The sequence below is a fragment of the Episyrphus balteatus genome, chromosome 1 (genome assembly GCF_945859705.1).
Source record: "Episyrphus balteatus chromosome 1, idEpiBalt1.1, whole genome shotgun sequence".
In the NCBI taxonomy this organism is placed as follows: domain Eukaryota; kingdom Metazoa; phylum Arthropoda; class Insecta; order Diptera; family Syrphidae; genus Episyrphus; species Episyrphus balteatus.
Window position 1 is genome coordinate 137,637,374 of NC_079134.1, and position 22,059 is coordinate 137,659,432.

The following is a 22,059-nucleotide window of genomic DNA, read 5'->3' on the forward strand; positions in this document are numbered from 1 at the left end:
AAAAATAACTTTTTTTAGAGGTATTTTTGAGTTTTTTTTTATTTTTATGAATTTTTGAAAGCTTAGAGAAAACTTTTAGAACTTATAGGTGAAATTGATTTGCGTATTTTTTATGTAAGCAAAAACTTGGATTTGTAACTGCATACGAAAATTTCGAGCTCTTTTTGTAAATGTCTTGCAGACGAAATTGTGGTAATAACTTTAACTGAAAAAAAAAATAAGCTTTCAAGTGTTATTAAATGTATAGTATTTTGTCATGTAAAACATTGACAAAATTCTGTCCGAAGAAAAAGAACTAATTTTCCCATTTTTCATAAATTTAGAGATTTCAAAAAATCATTATTATACTTTCTTAACAGAAAACTGTTGTTTGTTTTTCCTAAAACTTCATTTTATTATATTATTTTTCTCAGTGTATTCTAGGGAATTTTCTACCATCATATTATGTTGGTATCCAGCTGAGTTTCGCGCAACTTTGTGTTACTTTGGCTTTTTGAAATCGAAGTTTTTTTTTTTTTTTCTTATGAACCCTATTCTATACACAATTATCACATAGAGAATATTGGTGTGTGTATGTGGATCAAAGGTGAGAATTGAGATAGATTGAAAATAACGATTGGATAAAATTACCTTGCCCCCATGGGTATTCTAGATCGTGTTAATATTCTGCGAATTATCTTTTCCTATATTCACCAAGAATAAAAAAAAAATTGAACGACTGAAATTGATTGCAATAACTATACACAACAACACTATGGTGCTAAAAGATGCAAATATAGATGAGAGAATTTGTTGTTGTATAGTAAAATAGTAGGCAGGCAATTTTTTGTGTGCAGTTGTTATATGCAGTTGCACTTAATCAGGATTATTGGATTGGTGAAGATAGCAGGACAAATAATAACCATTTTACCTTTCTGCAAAATGAATAGTCTTGAGATCAGATAAGTTTTTAAACAAAAAATATAAATCTTTTATATTTGAGAGAGAGTCTTTTATATTTTTCGATTAATCTGTGCTACTCTGGGGTAGGTAGGCAATCTGCTCGTGTTCACTAGTTTTGAATGTCGACATTTTTAAGTATAATTAATAGAAGATTTTTGCTGTGCAGAAAATCGAGTATTTATGGGAGATTGATAAATCACCCAGGGTTGTAAAAATCATTTTATTTTTAATGCATTTGCTTTAAATTTCAAATTAAAAAAATATTTATTGCAAATAAAAAAAAAATTGCATTAAGAAAAAAATATTTGTTGCAACTGGAAAATATTTGCATTAAAAAAAATTTTATTGCAACTGTAAAAATTTGTATTGAAAAAAAAATATTTATTGCAACTAAAAATATTTTGCATTAAAAAAAAATTTATTGCAAATAAGAAAAAATTGCATTGAAAATAAAACTTTTATTGCAAATACAAATATTTTGCATTGAAAAAAAAAAAAAAAAAATTATTGCTATTAAAAAATTTTCTTCAAAAAAAAAAATTCAATGCAAAAGTGTGCATTACATATTTTTATAATACTCGTCGAATTTCTTACAAATTTGGCTTCTTGATCTTATATTATCTTCAATATTATAGTTAAAAAAGTTTATGTATGGCCAAATACGCAAATTTGTAAGAAATTCGACGAGTATTAAAACAAAATATTTGATGCACACATTTTGCATTGAATTTTTTTTTCAATGCAGAAAATTTTTTATTTGCAATAATTTTTTTTCAATGTAAGATATTTTTATTTGCAATAAAATTTTTATTTTCAATGGAAATTTTTTAATGCATAATATTTTTTTTCCAATGCAAATATTTTTCAGTTGCAGTAGGTAATTTTTTTTTAATGCAAAGTATTTTTATTTGCAAAAAAAATTTTATTTTCAATGCAATTTTTTTTCATTTGCAATAAATTTGTTTTTTTAATTCAAAATATTTTAGTTGCAATAAATTTTTTTTTGTAATGCAAATATTTTTCAGTTGCAATAAATATATTTTTTCAATGCAAAGGAGATGGGGCGTTTTTGGGCCATGAGCGTACGTTAATGAGACTAGTCTCAAAATGAAGCTGGAGGTTAGTATATTCAATCTATGAATTTTTTTTCAAATCGTAAGTCAGGTTCATGAGATACAAGGCTCCAAAGTTCGTTCTGATAACCCTTATTTGTCACTTTTATATGCAAATATCATGAGAACTACAAGAGGTATATTGATGTTTTTGATGTCAAATGAAAGGTGGTTTTAGTGCCTTTTTAACAATATAAAATACATATTACACAAAACAAAGAAACGGCGAACAAATAAAAAAATTAAAATATTATTTTAAAAAATCGATTTTTGTTGCGGTTTAGCACTGGTTCAACCCTGTACCTTGAACCACATATGTAAAAATACGTAAAAATAGCCACATCCATGCATGAACCGAAGTTGACCCGTAGCTAATTCGGCAAAATCGGTGGGTTAAATTCCTGATCCGAGGCTGAGCCACGTTTGTACAACTGGTCCTTATTTGATCAAATTATGTTAGAGAGACACAAAAACTGTAATTTCTTGTGATGAACTCTGGGCTTCACTTTGTTAACATAAACTAGATTACAAAATACGTACTTAAGAAGATTTCCGATAAATCCACTTTTATCTCTGTTTTAGTTTAAAATATAGTTCTTGGAGCTTTTTGAAACTATAATAAACTGATAAGTTCTTTGAAATTAATGAAAATGGAATCAAATACAATAAACCAATGTTCTAATAAAATTGTTCTTTAAAATAACAACATCTTATCCGTTCCTTTTCTATAAATGATCTCCCAAGTTTTTTTGAAAAGTGTATTAACCAATTGGTTTTCCCCACATAACAAAACACAAATAAACAAGCTTCTAAACCGGTTCTAATCGCATTCTAAAAAATTAAAACAGTTTTATAACTACACATGCGTACGTGTCGATTACAAGCATATTTAATTTGAAAATAAATGCCATTAATGTTGAACATGAATCGATTTTTGAAGTTATACTTCTTATGGGAGGGTGAGTATGAAAATTTACTTTTTGACAAGAATGTCAAAGGGATTATGACGCGATCACCCTGGGTAGCAGGGCTGTCGTTTCACCTTTAGAGTAGGCAGTACTTTAGTATTTAAAAATGCAGTACGCCGCAGTACGGCAAGCATAAAACACACAACACGTTGCAAGTTACATGTTTCATGTGGCAAGTTGCATGTGGCAAGTTGTATGTGGCAAGTTGCATGTGGCAAGTTGCATGTGGCAAGTTGTATGTGGCAAGTTGCGTGTGGCAAGTTGGATGTGGCAAGCTGCATGTGGCAAGTTGCGTATGGTAAGTTGCATGTGGCAAGTTACGTGTGGCAAGTTGCATGTGGGAAGTTGCATGTGACAAGTTGCATGTGGTAATTTCCATGTGGCAAGTTGCCAGGGTTGCAAAAAGCTCACATTTCAGCTCAGCTCACAGCTCAGCTCAAATTTGAGCTAGCTCACTTTTGAGCTAGGTACCATAGCTCAGCTCATTTGAGCTGATCTGAAAGTGAGCGCCCCAACTTCCAACGCCTATATCTCGGAATTTTGAAGAAAATGAAAAAAAATTTTTTGATGCCAAAAGGTAGCGGGGACTCTAACCTACTTTGGGTACAACTCTCATCCCTGTAGGTCCACGCGTTCTCAAACCGGGAGAACTTAAAAGTAAAAAAAAAAATACGCCCGATTCTGAAAAAATAGGCATGATGTGGCGGTTTAACATGGAAGGCGATTTTTTAAAAATCTGACAATATACAAAGCGTAGGCCCATGACACAAGCTATCATTTGGCATCACTCCCAAAAATTGCTCTCAAACGGTTTAGCTTCCAGGAGCGTTCAAAGATTCGGGGATTTTTCGTAACAAAATTTTACCCCAACTTTCAAAGGCGATTTTCTCGGAATTTAAAAAAAAATCGAAAAACCGGATTATACCACTATCGGGTAGCTGAGAATATAAGCTTTCATATGGCACCACTCCCCTGTCTTTAGATCAAAGCGTTCGAACGCCTATATCGCGGAATTTTTAAGAAAATGAAAAAAATTTTTTTGATGCCAAAATTTAGCGGGGACTCTAACCTACATTTGGGTACAACTCTCATCAATGTAGGTCCACGCGTTCTCAAACCGGGAGAACTTAAAAGTAAAAAAAAAATACGCCCGATTCTGATAAAATAGGCATGATGTGGCGGTTTAACATAGAAGGCGATTTTTTTAAAATCTGATAATGTGCAAAGCGTAGGCCCATGACACAAGCTATCATTTGGCATCACTCCCAAAAATTGCTCTCAAGCGGTTTAGCTTCTAGGAGCGTTCAAAGATTCGGGGATTTTTCGAAAAAAAATTTTACCCCAACTTTCAAAGGCGATTTTCTCGGAATTGTGAAAAAAAACAAAAAACCGGATTATACCACTATCGGGTAGCTGAGAATATAAGCTTGCATATGGCACCACTCCCCTGTCTCTAGATCAAAGCGTTCAGCTCCCAGAAGTTTTTTCGCGCCTCAACTTCCAACGCCTATATCGCGGAATTTTGAAGAAAATGAAAATAAAATTTTTGATGCCAAAAGGTAGCGGGGACTCTAACCTACATTTGGGTACAACTCCCATCCCTGTAGGTCCAAGCGTTCTCAAACCAGGAGAACTTAAAAGTAAAAAAAAAATAGGCACGATTCTGAAAAAAATAGGCATGATGTGGTGGTTTAACATGGAAGGCGATTTTTTAAAAATCTGATAATGTGCAAAGCGTAGGCCCATGACACAAGCTATCATTTGGCATCACTCCCAAAAATTGCTCTCAAGCGGTTTAGCTTCCAGGAGCGTTCAAAGATTCGGGGATTTTTCGAAAAAAAAAAATTTTACCCCAACTTTCAAAGGCGATTTTCTCGGAATTTTGAAAAAAGTCGAAAAACCGGATTGTACCGGAATTCAAATGAGCTGAGCTATGGTATATAGCTCAAAAGTGAGCTAGCTCAAAATTTGAGCTGAGCTGTGAGCTGAGCTCAGCTAACTTTTGAGCTTTGTAGCAACCCTGCAAGTTCCATATTGCTACTACTTGTGCTGAAGCACACACAATTCTCATAAAATTACCATATCGCACATTTTATGCGCAATTCATTTACTTTCGTTAACCATAAACCGTACGTTCTGAACCGCACAACATGAGTAAATTTCAAAGAATAAATTGAAAACTACATGGACGCAAGCAGGATGAAAGAATTATTTTATTGTTCACTTGATAAAAATGTAAAAAAACTAATTGTGGATTAATTACTTCATAATAGAAATTAAAAATATCAAACAAAATTAATTTACATAATACTGAATGAGAAGTATAACTTCAGTCGCGTGTACATGTGTACACACACTCTTTCTTTTTTTTCAAATTAATATTCTACTTTTATTTATTTTTTCGCCGTTTCTTTGTTTTGTGTAATATGTATTTTATACTGTTTAAAAGGTTAGTACCTTTACTAGTACTTAACAACCTTTCATTTGACATCAATAACATCAATATACCTCTTGTAGTTCTCATGATATTTGCATATAAAAGGGACAAATAAGGGTTATCAGAACGAACTTTGGAGCCTTGTATCTCAAGAACCTGGGGTCGAATTACGGCATACGATTACGATCATACGTTAACGTTTTGACTATTTCTGTCTCTATTTAATTATTAGAAAACGATAGGGACACATAGCAACCATTCGTTAACGAACGTATGCCGTAATTCGACCCCTGACTTACGATTTAAAAAAAAAATTCATAGATTGAATATACTAACCTCCAGCTTCATTTTGAGACTAGTCTCATTAATGTACGCTCATGGCCCAAGTCCCATAAAATTTTGCCCCATCTCCTTTGTTTTATTTGTAATAATTTTTTTTTTCATTTCAAATGTGTCTTTTTTTAAATTGATATTTTATTTTAACAACCCTGAAATCACCTAGCAACTTTTTTCAAAGTCCGAAAAGAAAAAATGATCAGAGGAGTCCCTCTCCAAAATATTTAAAACCTTGTCTGGCATTGTCAAGTCAAGTAGAAACACCATCACGGTTAACATGATTTTTCAATTTTTTGACTCAAAGCTTCTATGCATTTTTTTTTCTAACTGAATCAATGTAAGCATGAAAATATAACAATGCACCAGAACCCATACAAATCAAAAATAAATATTGTTCACAGTCTATAGTATAGATATACCAACATAACACATTCAACAAAAAGAGAGAGAAAGAGATGGAGTTTTTTTTCAAATAAATTGCCAGGAAGTCCTCCATAAATCTTTAGTAATCTATTTCCCATCGTGTTAAATAAAAAATGAGCCAACAACTCTCAGAGAGAATGCAAAAAAAAAGGACATTCTCGTTTTCACCGGAACCTCCCAAAACAAAACAGTACCATGACCAAACCGGACCAACTATATGTATGTTCTGTTGCAGTAAGATAAAAAATTCATTCAATGTTCACATCCGTGCAGTATTTGTTTAACAAAAACAGTCAACATGAGCATAAGGGACACTTCAACATCAAAATGAACGAACATTCCTGGGACACAACACAAAAAAGTGAAATCTGTGACAATTTTCGTTTCATAAAAATACAGAACATAACCAAAAAAATATAAAAATAAAGACTTGGACTCGTACAGACGATTGAACTATAGAGAAGACTTGGTTGCTGCTGTCCTGCCACCCAAATGCCACATTCATTTCCGGATCCCGGATGTCAGTATATCACGTTTTTAATCCCTGCCTGGCTGCATATCAAACAGAATCCTGAATTTATTCGCACATATATCATCCTTAACGACCATCTAGTGGTGGCCACGTTCGCAAACGGACACAATGTTTTAAACCCACACTTTTCCTTCCAAATAGCCATAACACACACACATTCACACACACGGATAGGATACATGTAGGTACCTACTTTTTTTTACATTTTTTTTTATTCACCACACACGATGACCGCAACCGTATAGAGGTATACGTGAATAAACAACTTTCGTTTGTTAATTGAATAAAACGATTACTCTAGAGTTTTTATTTTTTGGAAACAAAAATCTTGAGCTATCCTTTGGGATAGGTCCTTTTGAAGGTATTGCATCGATATTGTGTGTTTTTTTTTTGTCAAAAAATTTGAAATTGAAATGAATTGGCAACTGACCAAGAGACAAAAAAGGGATCTCAAAGTAAATATTGTTTTTTTCTGGCTCTCTGGTAAATATTCTTTTCTCTTTGATATTTGCTTAGACAACGAAGGTATGTCTTTTGTCAAAATTGACGTTATAGAAAACTAAGGCGTGTCAAAGAGGTAAAAAAAAGCAGACACAAAGTTTTATCTAGCTAGCCTTTTTTGTCTATATGCTATATTTTATATCATCTTCATCAATTTTTTCGTTAAAAATAAATGTTAGAGTAGGTGTTTTTTTTTAGGACTGGATATTTATATAGCTTTCACACCAGACTAATCAAAACAAAAGAAGAATAAACAAAGAAGCAGACTTTTTTTAACTGGTAGGTTTTTTTAATTTTACTAAAATATTTTAGGAGAAAAGAACTCAAAACTTGTAATTTTCATACCTGTTCACTATGAACTCATATCTTTTTAACAAAACTTGATTCGAGGCTTTTATCAAAAAATATTTGGATCTGTTCTGAATGAAAGAAAAAAAAAAAATGTTTCGATTGAAATAACTCAGCAATCAGACCTCTAAGAAACTTTTGGTTTTCACTTATGAATAGGGCTTAAAAACACCTTTCTTTTGATGTGTCACTCGATGGGTTCGGAAGACATTTTTTGAAAATCCATTTTTTTCGGCAAGGGGTTAACCTTGGATTTTTTTCGAAAATCCGAAAAAAATAAATTTGTATTTTTTGCGTCTAAATGCATTAACCTGTTCATTATGGACTCATATTTTGATACCGAAACTTGTTTCGAGACTTTGATTCGAAAATATTTGGTTCCGAATTTTCGAACAAAACAATGTTTCGACTGAGATAACTCAGCAACTGGACCTCAATAAAACTGGGAGGTTTTTCTAATGAATAGAGCTAAAAGAGACCTTTCTCTTAATGTCTCACTCATTGGATTTGGAGCACATTTTTGAAAATGCATTTTTTTCGAAAAGGGGTTAACCTTGGTTTTTTTTTTTCAAAAATCCGAAAAAAAATAAATTTGTAATTTTTGCGCCTAAATTCATAGGACTGTTCATTATGAACTCATATTTTTAAACCGAAACTTGTTTCGAGACTTTGATCCGAAAATAATTGGTACCGAATGTTTGAAAAAAAAATGTTTCGAATGAAATAACTCAGCAACCAGACCTCAAAGCAACTTGGAGGTTTATGTAATAAATAGAGCTTACAGAGCCAATTCTAGATCGATAGAATTGGAGAAAATTTTTGAAAATGCATTTTTTCGGCAAGGGTTTTATCTTGGAATTTTTTTCGAAAATTCGAAAAAAATTAATTTGTAATTTTTGAACCTAAATGCATAAACCTGTTCATTATGAACTCATATTTTTAAACCAAAACTTGTTTCGAGACTTTGATTCTAAAATAATTGGTACCGAATGTTTGAAAAAAAAAAACAATGTTTCGACTGAGATATGTAACTCAGCAACCAGACCTCAAAGAAACTTTTGGGTTACAATTATGAATAGAGCTTACAGAGACCTATCTTTTGATGTCTCACTCGATGGAATTGGATGAAATTTTTGAAAATGTTATTTTTTTCGGTAAGGGGTTAACCTTGGATTTTTTTTTTTCAAAAATCCGAAAAAAATAAATTTGTAATTTTGTACCTAAATGGATAGGCCTGTTTTTTATGAACTCATATTTTCAAACCGAAACTAGTTTCGAGACTTTGATCCGAAAATAAATAGTTGCGAATTTTCGAAAAAAAAAAACAATGTTTTGAGAGATAATTCAGCAACCAGACCTCAAAGAAACTTGGAGGTTTCAGTAATGAATAAAGCTTACGCAGACCTTTCGTTTGATGACTCACTCGATGGATTTGAAGGAAATTTTTGAAAATGCATTTTTTTCGGCAAGGGGTTAACCTTGGATTTTTTTCGAAAATTTTCTTTCCTTTCTTTTGACATCTTGCTCGATTGAATTGGAGGAGTTCTTGAAAATGCATTTTTTTTGGCAAGATGATTTTTTTCGAAAATCCGAAAAAAAATTCTAATTTTTGTACCTAAATTCATACGCCTGTTCATAATGAACTCATATTTTTTAACCGAAACTTGTTTCGAGGCTTTGATCCGAAAATACTGGTTCCGAATGTTCGTAAAAAAACAATGTTTCAACTGAGATAACTCAGCAACCAGACCTCAAAGAAAATTGAAGGTTTTAGTAATAAATAGAGCTTACAGAGCTCTTTCTTTTGATATCTCGCTCGACAGAATTGGAGGAAATTTTTGGAAATGCATTTTTTTCGGCGAGGGGTTAACCTTGGATTTTTTCGAAAATCCGAAAGGAGAGAACATTTTTGGTCTCATTTGTAAATAGAGCTTGAAGAGGCCCTTCTTTTGATATTTCAATCGATTTTGTTCGGCCTTTTTATAATGAACTCTTATTTCTAAGCTGAAGGTTCACTGTGGCGTATGTGTAACATTTTTTTTTCTATTCAAAATCAATTTGTGCTCAAAAGTTACTTAGGCTATTTTTAATATTTCTACCTTAGTTTTCGATATTCATATGTACATTCATATTAAACATGCGATGAGTTATTTGACTAAATGTTTAGTTAGTTAAAAATGTTTGAGAAAAAAATTGTAATTTTCTCAAACATCTTTAATTATAATATTAAAGATTTAACTTATTGTTCTCTAAAATTATACTCTCTTTAAACTTGTAACGGTTTGACTTGTACATGTAACTGAATAAAGGTGACTTCTTTTAAATTTAGCTACGGATATAAAATTGTAGTTATTTTTAAAAATTGTTTTTTTCCATTTATAGCTAAAACAGCATGTTTCTTTCACTCAAAACAAAAAAAAAAAAAACAGTGACCAAACTCAAGTCAACGTTTTATTGATAACAACCAAGAATCCCAATATGCTCTTTTTTCTTGGAAGATGGTTCTTCCAACCAAAAACAACATAAAACGTGTCAAATAGGTTCTACGAGCATGTGCTTGTGCACTATTGTTTCCTCCTTTGTACTCATACCTACATAAAATGCTATTAAGTCGATAGAATCTGTCAGTTCTTTACCAAAAATTAATGCAAAAAATCTTTTCTGAAATCACGTTTCAAAAAAAAGGAATCCCGCTGAATTCACGATCATGTGGAGAGACAGAAGAAGCATTTTGACCTGTCGTTGATGTGCATAACTTTAAAGTAACCGCGTATTCAAAGTTAAGTGTAGGTACTTTGAAGAGATTTTTATATAGGATAGAATGAATGGTGTCAACGTGTTGTGACCTTGGACAGAGATTTGCAAGCAAATGATTTTCGTGGTAAATTTTTTAAATTGAGATGCATTTGTATTCATAGTCAAAATAAACCTACTAAGTTCAATGGTAAATAAAATAACACAAACAAGGAAGTTAGTTTTTGGTACCTGCTAACCCTCTTTTGTTAAATGTGCATAAAACCGTTTTAAGTTGATTTACTTGCTAATCTTCTTTTTTTTTCGTTAAGAAGCCTACAAGTTTATAACAAGCATTCATTACGCACTAAGTTAGTAGGGTAATTAGTTACGTGATAGCATAGCGCATGCACCAGCTAAATTAACTGAATGAAATTAGTCCATTACGCATGATGACAAGACCGTAACAGGTTTAAAAAAAATACTTTATGAGTTATAAAAATAAATGTTAAAACATTAAAAGAAATGTACTCAAACAAGCTTGTAACATAATCGGATTTATAATAAATTTTCCGCAATGGTATTACTGTCCCACAAAGATCTATGGACCTTATCAATTTGTGCGACATTCAAGTTGATAATTATTGTGAATGAGTAAATCTTCACAACTTTCCGCCGCCGTACTCATTGAAGTGTATAGTGCACTTGAAATTGTCATTGCATTCCAAACTAGTTGCATAGAGGAATTCAATGCAAGTTTTTATGTAGTTTTTTTTTTTTATGGCAGATACGAGCAGAAACTTGTTGTTCATTTATCGGAGTTTGTCATTCATTCATTTGCGACTATCAAAAGTTAATAAATTATAACAACCGTCAATTTATATATTTTTTTTTGTTTTGTTTTTATTTGAGTTGAGACAGGTGAAGTCATTTAATTGAGATATGGCAATATTTGTTGATTTATTTATTAGGTATTGTTAATAACAAAGGATGAGTTGAAGGGTAAATGCAAAATCTGAACGTAAAGTCTTATCTTTAAAATCCATCGAGTGAGACATCAAAGGCAAGGTCCCTTTAAGCTATATTTAGAATTGAGACCAAAAGTTTCTTTGACGTCTAGTTGCTCAGTAATTTTAACCAAAACATATTTTTTCTAAGATTCGGAAGCAGATACCTTCGGAACAAAGACATTACATATTTGTTTTGGTTTAAGTTTATTAGTTCATAGTGAATGCATTTAGGTACAAAAATTACAAATTTATTTCTAACCCCTTTCCGAAAAAAATACATTTTGAAAAAATTCCTCCAATTCTGTCGAGCGATATATCAAAAGAAAGAGCTCTGTAAGCTCTATTTATTACTGAAATCTTCAAATTTCTTTGAAGTTTGGTTGCTGAGTTATCTCAGTCGAAACATTGTTTTTTTTTCGAACATTCGGAACCAGTAGGTATTTTCGGATCAAAGCCTCAAAACAAGTTTCGGTTTAAAAATATGAGTTCATTATGAACAGGCGTATGAATTTAGGTACAAAAACTATCTACAATTTCATTTTTTTCGGATTTTCGAAAAAAATCCAAGGTTTACCCCTTGCCGAATAAAATGCGTTTTCAAACATTTCCTCCAATTCAATCGAGCGAGATATCAAAAGAAAGAGCTCTGTAAGCTCTATTTATTACTGAAACTTTCAAGTTTCTTTGAGGTCTGGTTGCTGAGTTATCTCAGTCGAAACATTGTTTTTTTTTCGAACATTCGGAACCAGTATTTTCGGATCAAAGTCTCGAAACAAGTTTCGGTTTAAAAATATGAGTTCATTATGAACAGGCGTATGAATTTAGATACCTAAAAAAATTACAAATTTATTGTTTTTCGGATTTTCGAAAAAAATCCAAGGTTAACCTATTGCCGAAAAAAACATATTTTCATTTCTATTCATAATTGTAACTAAAAAAATTTTTGGACGTCTGGTTGCTGAGTTATCTCAGTCGAAACATTGTTTTTTTTTCGAACATTCGGAACCAATTATTTTCGGATCAAAGTCTCAAAACAAGTTTCGGTTTAAAAATATGAGTTTATAGCGAACAGGAATATGCATTTAGATTCAAAAATTACAAATTTATTTTTTCGGATTTTCGACAAAAATCCAAGGTTTACCCCTTAATGAAAAAAAAAATATATTTTCAAAAATTTCCTGCAATTCCGTCGAGCGAGACATCAAAAGATATAGGTCTCTTCAAGCCATTTAAAAATGAAACCAAAAAACTTCTTTTGTTTTGGATTTTCAAAAAAATCCAAGGTTGTCGAAAAAAAATGCTTTTTAAAAAATATACTCCAAATCCATCGAGTGAGACTTGAAAAGAAAGGTGTTTTTAAGCCCTATTCATAACGACAAGTATCGTTATTTTCGTATTACTCATATGAAAGTGAATCAAATGTTTTGTTTGAAAATGGCGCCCAACGCGAAATTTTCTTTATCTCATTGGGCTCAATGAGCTTTTGCGAAATTTATTGCAATAATGACCAAGTTGGTTGTCTATTCCACAATCAAACTCAAACGAATTATGCATTTTTATGTTTATGAAAAGATACTACCTATCATTGCATACCTTTGCCTTTATAAAGCAAAACTAGAAATAACCATGTTAGCTCCTATTTAGATATCCTTTCATAATTTTCTCATTAATTCTAACCAACAAACGAGCAGCAAACATAAACTCAGACAGACAGACATTTATAAAATAGGACAAACAGATGCAAGGAGGCTTTCAGATTTATAATTGCTTTTTGCAAAAGAAGAGCAGAGCATGGAGCATGGAAAAGGACGATGCGACGGCCGACGGACGATGTTCTCTTCAACTTGCATAATGTTGTTGAATGACATTAAGCATGTACCGTGAAATATACAATTTAATGAATTTATTCTTGCTAGCAAGCGTGTAAATTGTAAATTGTAAAATGCCAAGTTTATAATAGAGAAGCTAGAACAAACTCTCACCAAGTCTTCTAGATTGTCAGAAAAAAAAAAATAATTTAAAAAAATGTAAAACATTCTTACCTGGTCCGGTCTAAGTCCAGGTGGCACCCAGGTGTACTCCTCGAGGGCGCACCCGCTGTCATCGTCCGATTGTGAGTGCCTTTGTATGTCCAACTGTTGTCCGACCAAATAACTAGGATGCGTCGTCTGGTGATGGTGCAACAGCGATGGCGGCGATGGTGACGAGATCGATGTCGATGCTTTGCCTCCACCTCCGCCAACACTGCCGGAAAGATTGGCGATATTTTGAGAAGAACTGAATTTGGCACCTTGATGCTGGTGCTGTAACTGTTGCTGTTGCTGCTGCGGATGCGGTTGGAACTGATGATGATGATGGTGCTGGTGTTGATGCTGCTGGTGATGCTGATGCAATTGATGATGATGATGCGTCGGATGCTGGTGATGGGGAAGAAACTGTGGAAAGCCACCCGTCGTTGGGGCTCCGATGGAGGTAGCTGATGGTATTTGTAAATTTACTGGAACGGGTGGTGGGAGACGGTCACTTAACGATGGCAGTCCTAACGCATTCGATGTTGTGGGCATGGATTGTTGGTTGTTGGTAGATGGATGGATGAATTGCCTCTGCATAGGAAGCGGTGACGTTGGAAGGACACTTCCCAAGGGCGGAGGAGGTGACAACGATCCGGCGGGTGAGTAAAGAGCGCTAGCTGATGAACTACTTGGCAATCCGGTACCGGTACGTGGTTCAATGTGTCCCGCAGAGTTAATCACACCAGCAAGGGTACCCTCTTTTGATGACGAAAAGTGTCTAGGAAGTGTTGGAATTTTCTGCAGATATGAAACTTGGGTGGCGGGAGTTCTGCTGATTGGTCTGAAATGAAAAAAAAAAAACAAGAATTAGGTATAGTCTCGGGAAATGGAAAAAGTGGTCAAAGCTTCAATTTCATTTAATTAAAATGCACAACTACTAAAAGGATGATGATGACCGAGCGACGAAGTGATGGTTAGGAACGCAACAAAAACAAGGATTCTATGAGTCTGCTTCGGTTAAATTGGCAAGAAGCAACCCACAAATAGAAAAAATACGGTCTGGTAGAATTAATTTAATTCCTGGTATAAAACTCACTCCCCCAAAAAATACTGTGATGATGCTTCAGTTCGGAATGATGTTTGTGTTTAGGGCTGAATGCATTCGTATCCTCCCTTATCAGCAACGATGACGACGACCATTTACAACCCAACACTGATGCAGAGAGTTGCACAAAAAACATAACACAGTCAGTAGGAATGGTATATTTAGTTCGGTGTACCTCTATAGACAGTCGGTTTTCTGACAGGCTGTGCGGTTTCTGCACATTGTTTTCAACAATATACCTGACAAAGACTGATATCCCAGCTCATTGGTATTCCGCACAGATATGCAAATTCTTCGCCACTGGTAAATGTTACCTTTTTTTATATTTGTTATTTTGCAAAATATATTGTTTTTATATACGTTTTTTGCTCTTAAATGTTCCTCACTTACTTTTTGGGGTTTTTTTTAGGGTGGGGGTGAGGATTGTATCTGTTCTCTGATGATGGGCATATGGAATTTACGAAGGACCCCAACCTAAAGGGCCATTTTCGATATGGGGGAATATTGTTGTTTTATCTTTTGCAAAACATTTCATTTTGGAATTTTGTGCGGATGGAATATTAGAGGAAAATTAATTGAAATACCTGAGCTTTAAAGTGTGTGGTGGATGTAGATTTTAGCTGTATCGGAATTTTTTGTTTTGTAATATCATATTTTTTTGTTGGTAGATTCTTTTGAAGTTTTATTTAAAGTAAAATGTTTTAATATTTTTAATGTTATTTTCGAAATCGAAAATATATTAATAGCCCAGGGAAATTAGTAATTTAAATCGCATTTTTCGCGGGACAAAATTTTTTTCATGGAATGTGTTCGGGTGGTTGTCCTTATCATAAAAGTCAATTTGTTGGGAAAATTGGAGGTTGGGAACAGCCGCCATCTTGGAAAAGAGATTGGTATCGTTTTTATTGAATAGCTCCATTGTTATTCATTTTAACAGAAAATGACAAAGGTAGGACTTATTAACAATAAGATTATCTAAACAATGATATACAAAACAATTCCGTGAGTTGATTAAATAAAATTTTATAGTTGGTCAAAGTGCGGCTTTGTATCGCAAGGTTGGGACAAAATGACATTTTTTCATATGTCTGACGAACTTTTGATTTGTTTGGATAATTCTTCAAGAATGAATTATAGTACTTATAATTACCTACAAAATGAGCCCACAATCGTTATTGTAACCATCGTATTGTAGAAGTAATCTAACTCCGAAACTCTCCATGTACTAGTCAAAAGTGAGAAAAAAGCTAGTTTTTTGCTAGTAGGCCGAGAAAATTTTGGGAGTAGAGGTATAACCAAAATATAAGTTCGCAGTTTTGCTGCCATACTCGTGTTAATGTCGATTTCAAAGGTCTGACAACTCTAATTTTGGGCTTTATACGGTTTTTGGGGGGTTTAATAACGTAAGTTTTCCAATTAACGTGAATGGGCTAAATTTATACTATTTGAAATTATAAATATACAAGCTGATGCTCTATTATTTTTCCTAAATCTGGGCACCTCAATCTCGGCTATGGGGTTAATAGAACTCACGATATAAGCTTTTTTAACTAACCATATCAGCCTTTTCAATTCAAATAAACAAACAAAAATCAAAACAAAAAAGCCTCTAAAACATAATCGTATAAACGGCTTATATCTTGAGTTCTATTGGTCACATCCTCAAGATTGGGGTGTCTAGATTTAGGAAAAATAATAGGGAATCAGCTTATATATTTATAATTTCAAATAGTATAAATTTAGCCCATTCACGTTAACTGGAAAACTTACGTTATTAAACCCCCCAAAAACCGTATAAAGCCCAAAATTAGAGTTGTCAGACCTTTGAAATCGACATTAACACGAGTATGGCAGCAAAACTGCGAACTTATATTTTGGTTATACCTCTACTCCCAAAATTTTCTCGGCCTACTAGCAAAAAACTAGCTTTTTTCTCACTTTTGACTAGTACATGGAGAGTTTCGGAGTTAGATTACTTCTACAATACGATGGTTACAATAACGATTGTGGGCTCATTTTGTAGGTAATTATAAGTACTATAATTCATTCTTGAAGAATTATCCAAACAAATCAAAAGTTCGTCAGACATATGAAAAAATGTCATTTTGTCCCAACCTTGCGATACAAAGCCGCACTTTGACCAACTATAAAATTTTATTTAATCAACTCACGGAATTGTTTTGTATATCATTGTTTAGATAATCTTATTGTTAATAAGTCCTACCTTTGTCATTTTCTGTTAAAATGAATAACAATGGAGCTATTCAATAAAAACGATACCAATCTCTTTTCCAAGATGGCGGCTGTTCCCAACCTCCAATTTTCCCAACAAATTGACTTTTATGATAAGGACAACCACCCGAACACATTCCATGAAAAAAATTTTGTCCCGCGAAAAATGCGATTTCATGCCCATATTTTGACTAATTTCCCTGAGCTATAATATCCTAAATTATTTTATGGAATTTTAATTAAAATACCTAATTCTGCAATTAAAAATTTTGTAGTATAAAAATTGAATAAAAGATAGTAAAATTTCTAGGGAAATTACTTAAAATTTGTTTGTCGTTTCAATATCATTGAACCCTGTTTTATTATTTCCTCAATTTCTTTAAAATGAAACATGATTTTTTTTTAGTGATTTGTTGCTTGTTTTTTGGCTAAAGTTTCTCAAAATTAGGTTAATGAAAATATTTGCAATATATCGACACGGTGACATTTTCAATTCTTTTGTTTTTTAACTAAATTTATATCCAATTTCGAGTTTCAAAAATCTTCATTTAAAATAAAATCCAATTCAATTTTTTTATTTAAATTTTCAATTAGTCATTTTGGATAAATAATAATGATTTTCGAAAAAAAAACTGTTATTATCAAAAAATATGGACACCCTTGAATTTTTTTTTACACAGTCGTTGGAACCATTTTGGAGAAAATAATAATAATTGTTTCAATAATATGGATTTTGTTTTTCATCGGCGTACCAACTTTGATGTCAATCGGTCTATCCGTTTAGGCTGAATTTTCTTATATTTAAACAGACAGACTAACAGACAGATAAACTGGCGCCCCACTCTTTTTACGTTTCTAAGTCCATTTCTCAGTATTACTTCCAATTTTGTTTGCACACCGAAAAAAAAATTGATTATAACAGCTATCAAATTAACATTTTTGAGTGACAAAAGTCGTCCAACAATTAAAATATAAATTTTGACATTTTTTTATTCTAGGTTGAAAATAAAAATTTCACTTTGACAATTTAAATATCAAAAATGACTACATTTTCATTTCAGTTTATTATAATTTATTATTAATTTAAGTATTATCTTTCTTTTTTCTTTAAAATGATATTTCTTTCTTTTTTTTATTAGTTTAAGTATTTCTTTTCTTTTTTCTTAAAAATGAAACAAAACATTACTGAAAGTGAAAATTTTTATAAATATAATAATGGTGATATTATTTTTTCTATTATACGTGAAACGTGATATAACACTGGTTTACAAGGGTTTTGTTGTCGAAACAAAAATATACTTTTCTGAAGGTTTTCAGTGTGCTGAAATGCAATAAAACGTTTTTTTTTAGTTCTTCGGACCTTATTCTTTTGTATAAGGAAAATTGTTTGATCATATTTAGTAACGGTTTATATAAGAACTGTTTTCCATCTTTCGATACCTGTTTAAATCTTTTCAATATCTTTTGTATTGCCCGAGATATCTTAAAATGAAGTAAGTGGGTTTTGCTTCATATATCATAAAGGAGATAATGACGTTATTAAATCTATAAAAATACCAAACAACTGAGGATATCTCGGGCAGTAAAAAAGATATCGGAAAGATTTAAACAGATTTAAAAAGGTTGAAAATAGTTCTTATAAAATCCGTTACTAAATATGCTCAGACAATTTTACTTATATGAATACCATTTTTTGATGATATTTAAAAAATGTTAATTTGTTATTTAAAAAATATTAAATTGATATTGTTTTTTTCAGTGCATTATTTATAGCAAGTTCTTCAAAAAAAAAAAAAACTTTTCGAAATTTGCTCATAGTTTTCGTTTTGTTAAAATTTTAGCCTGTTAAACTTAAAAACAAAACAAAAATGAGCTTAACGAAACATTACTAAACTTAACTAAGAATAATAATCTAAATATTAAAATCCGCATAAATCTATGCAAAATGAAATGATATTGTGTAGGTACTTAACTGTTTTCCTTGCTTAGATCTGATTAAGTGTTTTGAGTGTTCTCTTTACACCAATAAAATCTTATTGTTTAAACTTGCTCTATGCCTCCAAATTGTATCATTCACCCAACTCTCCCTACTAACAATTTTGCTTCTATAATGCTTTACAGAAGCAACAATTGCATCTGTAAAGCTTTATAGAACCAAAATTGTCTGTCGGGCTCACACTATTATAGGAAGCTCTGCATTGAAATTTAATAGGTAAGGTATTTAGAACCAAAAATAACGGTACGATCTTGTCATATGTGTTTGTGTGACCCAAATTAAATAGCTTGTTTTTTTTTTTTTTTTTAAAGGCTCTATACTACAGTCAAAGCGTCATTTGACCTTGCGCTGAGAGGCACTGTCAGTTTTTATTTTTAAACCCAATTTCTCAACACCTGATCATTCTTATTAGCGGAGTTATTCGCAAAAAAGCATTTTTTGGGATATTTTACTTCTAAGCTAATATCTTTGCTCCAGATTGTCGTAGACCAAAAAATAAACATGCATTCTCTTCCTTATAATATTTTCTACCGTTATATGTAATTTCATTTTATTTGAGTGAGTAAATACAAAATGGCAGCCATTTAAAGTCAAATTCTTGTTGTTAAAAAACACATTTTTGTCATTATTTCGAAAAAAGCTTATATCATGATTGACATTTTTCTAATCTATTTTGTAGCCCTATTCATTTCCTGCATTTTACAGAAAAAATCAGCTCTTTATCACCAAAGATGGCCGAGCAATTGATAAATGAACGCATGCAAAACCGGTGCGAAAACACCCAAAAATATCGTGTTTTGGGAATAACTCGGCTTCAGAATGTCCTACGACAAAAAATAAAGCTATTAATTGTTCGTTACAACATTTTCTATCGATTTGGTGCACATTATTTTTGTTGAAACAAATAAAAAATAAGTAATATTAAGTCAAAGACGTTTTATTGTTTAGCAAACTCTTGCCTTATTATTTTGTAAACGGTGCAAGTATTGGCTAAAAAAATAAATTACTGTTGTAGTCCTTTAAATTATCTACAATTTAAAACAAAAATTAGCTCTCTACGACCCACACGAGCCGAGAAATTATTTTTTTAAAAAAGTTCCAAATGCCCAACGAAAAACATGAGACAAATCCTCTTATAACAAGAAACAATGAAAACAACCCCTCTCACTGAGAACTATTATTCGACTTATAAACAAGGGAAATTTTTTTTAAATTTTCTTACGAAATGATGCTTTCTTAAAATTATAATAACTCGGCTCGTGTGGGTCGTAGAGAGCTAATTTTTGTTTTAAATTGTAGATAATTTAAAGGACTACAACAGTAATTTATTTTTTTAGCCAATACTTGCACCGTTTACAAAATAATAAGGCAAGAGTTTGCTAAACAATAAAACGTCTTTGACTTAATATTACTTATTTTTTATTTGTTTCAACAAAAATAATGTGCACCAAATCGATAGAAAATGTTGTAACGAACAATTAATAGCTTTATTTTTTGTCGTAGGACATTCTGAAGCCGAGTTATTCCCAAAACACGATATTTTTGGGTGTTTTCGCACTGGTTTTGCATGCGTTCATTTATCAATTGCTCGGCCATCTTTGGTGATAAAGAGCTGATTTTTTCTGTAAAATGCAGGAAATGAATAGGGCTACAAAATAGATTAGAAAAATGTCAATCATGATATAAGCTTTTTTCGAAATAATGACAAAAATGTGTTTTTTAACAACAAGAATTTGACTTTAAATGGCTGCCATTTTGTATTTACTCACTCAAATAAAATGAAATTACATATAACGGTAGAAAATATTATAAGGAAGAGAATGCATGTTTATTTTTTGGTCTACGACAATCTGGAGCAAAGATATTAGCTTAGAAGTAAAATATCCCAAGCGAATAACTCCGCTAATAAGAATAATCAGGTGGTGAGAAATTGGGTTTAAGCCTTTTAAATATAACCCTATCGATCCATGAAATAAAAACTGACAGTGCCTCTCTGCGCAAGGTGAGGCCCTTTTTTCCGACGCTTTGACTGGAGTACTAACGATTTTGATTAAAAAAATACATGCACTTCGGACCGTTATTAATGGTACCTGCCATAAAACCGTCTTCTTGATCTCTTTTTATTTTAGTATGTGAACAATTATTTCATCAAAACGAAAAACCTTCCAAATATTTTTTGAAAAATTTACGAAAAATTTTACATAGGTTTTTTTTTTAAATGGGTCCAACAATTTTCAAAAAAAAAAATCAAAAAATTCTTCGTTAACATGAAATGAAGATTTAGGGTTAATATCTAGTTGTAAGTACAAAAAAAACCTTCTTTTTTGTGGAAATTATTGTGTTACGTTATTTTTGTAGCAGATCTCCTAGACGACCTCCAACAAAAAGGTGTCTGGCGGTGAGCAAGATATCTCTGATCCAAGCCACTTAAAACTAAAAAAAAAACCAAAAGATTCATTTTCAGGATAGACGAATGCAGGTAATGAACGAAGGAATAGTCAAAATTTTGATTTTTGACAAAATGGCGGCTTTCCTAAAGAAAAAAATCGTTTTTTTTTAATGAACATTTACCTGAAAAAAGTATCTAAGAAAATTGTGTAAAAATTTCAAGCCGATTACTCCAGCCGTTTCGGAGAAATTTTGCTCACCGCCAGACACCTTTTTTTTGGAGGTCGTCTAGGAGATCTACCTACTACAAAAATAACGGAACCCAATATTTTTTAAATACACAGCGAATTCTTTTAATACATTAAATTTGCTATATGGATATGTATTTTTTATGTTTATATAATTAAATGCCTCTTCACAAAAAATCCACATAAAAAAAGGTTTTTTTTTGCACTTACAACTAAATATAACCCCTTAAACCATATAAAAACGTCATTATAGCGAACTCGAAGATCTATTATTTTATTTCCTCATTTAACAATCATTTTTTTTCAACTGATATTCAATAACACCAAAAATATAATGCAAAAACATAACACTCTGTAGGCACACCTCTTTTTTGTGACGTGATAGGCACACGGGTGCGAATTTGGTTTATACTTTTTCATGTCGCTAGAACTTTTTTCGGGCACAATATTTTATAGAGAATCAAGTATGAAATTGATGTAGAATATTCCGAGGAATTCGAATATAGTATTCACAATTCCGAAAAAAAAATATTTTCACCCTTATAAAGAGACTTTTGTGTGACCACTTTTTTGAAAAATCGTAATTTTTTTATTTTTTGTCCTGCCAAATTCGCACCCGTGTGCCGACAGAGGGATAATAACTGAATACTGAATAACTCTATAAGGTATTTCTTTTTTTGCTCCTAGATTATATATAATAAAATATTTCCCTTTTTCTAAGCCACATTATAAGAGT

At 32.0% G+C, this 22,059-nt stretch overlaps 1 protein-coding gene across 1 annotated transcript in view; it reads right to left on the reverse strand.

Annotated features, from left to right (window-relative positions):
- The window catches only part of LOC129908888 (protein prickle), a 97,073-nt gene that overhangs the window by 14,337 nt on the left and 60,677 nt on the right, over positions 1 to 22,059 (reverse strand). Inside the window, exon 3 of the mRNA XM_055986079.1 lies at positions 13,385 to 14,195. Coding sequence (XP_055842054.1) covers positions 13,385 to 14,195 — 811 coding nt within the window. The remainder of the gene's footprint in view (positions 1 to 13,384; positions 14,196 to 22,059) is intronic.